The 1,220-nt window shown below is 48.9% G+C and overlaps 1 protein-coding gene across 1 annotated transcript in view; it reads right to left on the bottom strand.

Annotated features, from left to right (window-relative positions):
• ETH_00043160 (cell cycle control protein, putative) overlaps nucleotides 1-1,220 on the bottom strand; it is a gene marked incomplete at both ends in the record, with an annotated part of 6,385 nt that overhangs the window by 4,202 nt on the left and 963 nt on the right. Inside the window, 2 exons of the mRNA XM_013375642.1 lie at nucleotides 83-251; nucleotides 924-1,099. Coding sequence (XP_013231096.1) covers nucleotides 83-251; nucleotides 924-1,099 — 345 coding nt within the window. The remainder of the gene's footprint in view (nucleotides 1-82; nucleotides 252-923; nucleotides 1,100-1,220) is intronic.

The following is a 1,220-nucleotide window of genomic DNA, read 5'->3' as shown; positions in this document are numbered from 1 at the left end:
CCCCCCCCCCGCCGCCGCAGCACCTCCCCCCACCCCAGCAGCAGCAGCTGCAGCAGCAGCAGCAGCAGCAGCAGCAGCAGACCTTGAGAAACCCGATGCAGACTTCGACGGAGTCGTTGGTGGGCTGCTGCAGCAGCAACTCGCAGAGCTGCAGCGCGAGCAGCTCGTGGGCTATTCGCTGATTCACCAAATGAGCGAAAAACTCCACGCAGGCCAAACACACTACTTTGTCGTTTCGCCGGTACGCGCGCCTGCAAACCCCAAACCCTAAACCCTAAACCCTAAACCCTAAACCCTAAACCCTAGGCCTGGGGCCTGCGCTGTGAATGCTGGTTGCTCTAAGGTGTAGAAGCTGGGGTTTGTCCTGAGGCTCCATTCTACACCTTAAACCCTAAACCCTAAACCCTAAACCCTAAACCCTAAAAGGGAGAAAATGAGTCAAGCATTTATCGCTTCGCTTGTGCATAATCACTTAAAATGGATAAAGCAAATTATTAAATTAATTGATATAAAGATGAATTATCTAATTAAATAAATTATTCAATTAATTAGACATTTAATTAAATGAACTTTTTATTTAAATCATTCAAAGTGCGTGCCCTCATACACACACAAGCACTTCTAAGCTCAAAATGAAACAAGTAAAATAAACAAATGAATAAAACAAAAAACAAATGAATAAATACCGAACAATGAATAATAAATGATAAATACTGAATAGTAAATGATAAACAGTGAATAGTAAATGCTAAACAGTGAAGAATAAGCAGCAAAAAGCGAAAAAAGCAGCAAAAAGGCATTTCACGCGCAGCAGCAGCAGCAGCAGCAGCAGTATCTCGCGAAGCAGAGAAGATGCGGCAGCGGGAAGAAGGCGAAACGCAAGCTGGGGAGGAGCAGCGCATGCAGGAAGCAGCAGAGTTGACCTGAATTGCAAAATAAGTCTTTTTAAAACAAGTTCGCCGATGTCTGGCAACTTGCTGTTCACGATGCACAGCAAAGACGCATACACCCCAGTGAAGCCCGGGCTCGCCAGCTGCGAGCGAATCAGCGCGCGGCAAAACAGGCCCCGCCCCCGCACCAGGTTCTCCCGAAACAGCTCCTGCAGCAGCAGCAGCAGCAGCAGCGCAGCAGCAGCAGCAGCAGCAGCGCAGCAGCAGCACAGCGGCGGCGACGGGACGTTTGAGGCACAGAAGGGGACTAAAGCGAACAGGAGAACGCAG

This window comes from Eimeria tenella, genomic scaffold (assembly GCF_000499545.2).
Source record: "Eimeria tenella Houghton genomic scaffold, Eth_scaff2931, whole genome shotgun sequence".
Lineage (NCBI taxonomy): Eukaryota > Apicomplexa > Conoidasida > Eucoccidiorida > Eimeriidae > Eimeria > Eimeria tenella.
This window is presented reverse-complemented; position numbering and strand designations above follow the sequence as displayed.